General features: G+C 48.0%; 1 protein-coding gene across 1 annotated transcript in view; it reads right to left on the bottom strand.

The window, feature by feature from the left end:
* Window positions 1-288: 288 nt before the first annotated feature.
* Window positions 289-1755, bottom strand: part of LOC106821629 (calbindin-32-like) — a 39282-nt gene continuing 37815 nt past the window's right edge. The window contains exon 9 of the mRNA XM_014826520.1: window positions 289-1321. Coding sequence (XP_014682006.1) covers window positions 1228-1321 — 94 coding nt within the window. The 3' untranslated portion in view covers window positions 289-1227. The remainder of the gene's footprint in view (window positions 1322-1755) is intronic.

The following is a 1755-nucleotide window of genomic DNA, read 5'->3' as shown; positions in this document are numbered from 1 at the left end:
GAGTTAGTCGGCGTAAGAGAAAAATCCTGATCACACGATAAACAAAAAAGCAATCGTCATTTCTTCATCTCTCGAAGGGAATTTTGTGTGGAATACCTCCACCTCGCTCCTTCCCCCTTCTACCTCCCCCTCTCTCTCTCTCTTCCGCCCCCTCTCTCTCTCTCTCTCTCTCGTCCTCCCTCTCCCTTTCTCTCACTCTCTGTCTGCCTGTCTCTTTTTCTTGATCGCGCTCTCTCTTTTTCACACAATGTATCACCCTACCCTCTCTCTCTCTCTCTCTCTCTCTCTCTCTCTTTTTTTTTCTTTCTTTTTCTCATACGTCAGCAAATATAGGATATCTTGGATCGAGAAAAGCGACTCACTTTCCGTTCTTTGTGACATATATATGATCGATCATTGCGCTGGCAACCCCACACAATGCTTCCAGCCATACGCAAGTTTTCGTTGAGGAACCATGACGAATCGCAAGCAAGATATAAAGAAGCATGCGAGCATAAACTATATTATACATCGCCTAAATCTGTGCAATGATTAACATGACGCGCGGATGGATGTAAGGTTTTACGTTCGCTAGTTCAACTACCTCCTATATATATATATAAATAAACACGTCACAGTTTCGTGGAACTTTTGTACATTTTTGTTAGAGACACGAACACACACACATACCTATAACCGAATGGCTTCAATACATTTAAGGCAACGCCTATCTTAGAGGCTCTGGAATGAAAGGAGAAGTTTCGTGTATATTCATTGGTCCGTGCCGAACACACGCACGAAAAAAAATACCGTAGCAAGAGCAAAGGATCGCGCGGCAAGCCAACGCTGTCCGGCTCTCTCGCGTTGACAGCTGAGAACGCGACAACCCCGCGAGCCTCTATCGTCTGCTAATACTAGCGACACGCATCGGTGGCCGAAAACCTAAACTGCAATTAAAAAGATGCGCACGCGCTCCGAGAACCAGTAGCAGAATATACCGCGCGAATATACGACAATCCTCTCCGACACAAACCTCCCAACTGCCGATTCTCCAACTTTCGAAACCGAGGCGAAGAAGTCGTGTGTGCGCTTTACGTGTGCGCCGTCTCTGTGTCTGCGCACGCGTCCTCCGGCAGAGCCGCACCGCCTTAGCTGCTAATAAGTAAACTCCCGTTTCGTCTGCTCGGTGTAGAGAGTGCGTGGCGTAAGGGGGGGGTCGTCCTGCTACGGGGGGGTCGCTCCAAATGCTTAGCTGCTGGCGGCTGGCTGGGGTGGCTTGCCCGCTGCCGCCTCTTCCGCCCCGCGTTTCGCCAGTGCCATTAGAACCATCGTCAACTCTGACCTGCGAGACAGAGGGAGACACAAGGAGATGATGAGAGTGCGCGGCGATTGTCACTGTTTATCAACGCAACGCCTCAACATCGCGCATTGTTTATACACTGCGAGCGACAATTAATCATGGCCGAGCGCGTAATTGCACCCGACTCGTTCAATAATAGATGAGCAGAAGGCAGCATAATACGCGGCGCGACCTGACGCAACGGGAAACACTATATATATAGATATTACACACCTCAGCAACTTTACAGCCCCCAGCGTCCCTATACTAGCGCATAAGCATCTTGACTGTATATTATGCATACATAATATCATAATCTATTATTATTCACTCCTGATAATATATATATATATATATATTATGCGTGTGTGTATGTGTGCGTGTGTGCGTGTGTGCGCGTATGTGTGTGTGTGTGTGTGTGTGTGTGTGTGTGTATA

This window comes from Priapulus caudatus, unplaced genomic scaffold, assembly GCF_000485595.1.
Source record: "Priapulus caudatus unplaced genomic scaffold, Priapulus_caudatus-5.0.1 Scaffold80, whole genome shotgun sequence".
NCBI lineage: Eukaryota > Metazoa > Priapulida > Priapulimorpha > Priapulimorphida > Priapulidae > Priapulus > Priapulus caudatus.
Note: the sequence above shows the minus strand (reverse complement) of the source record. Positions and strands in the feature narration are given on the sequence as shown.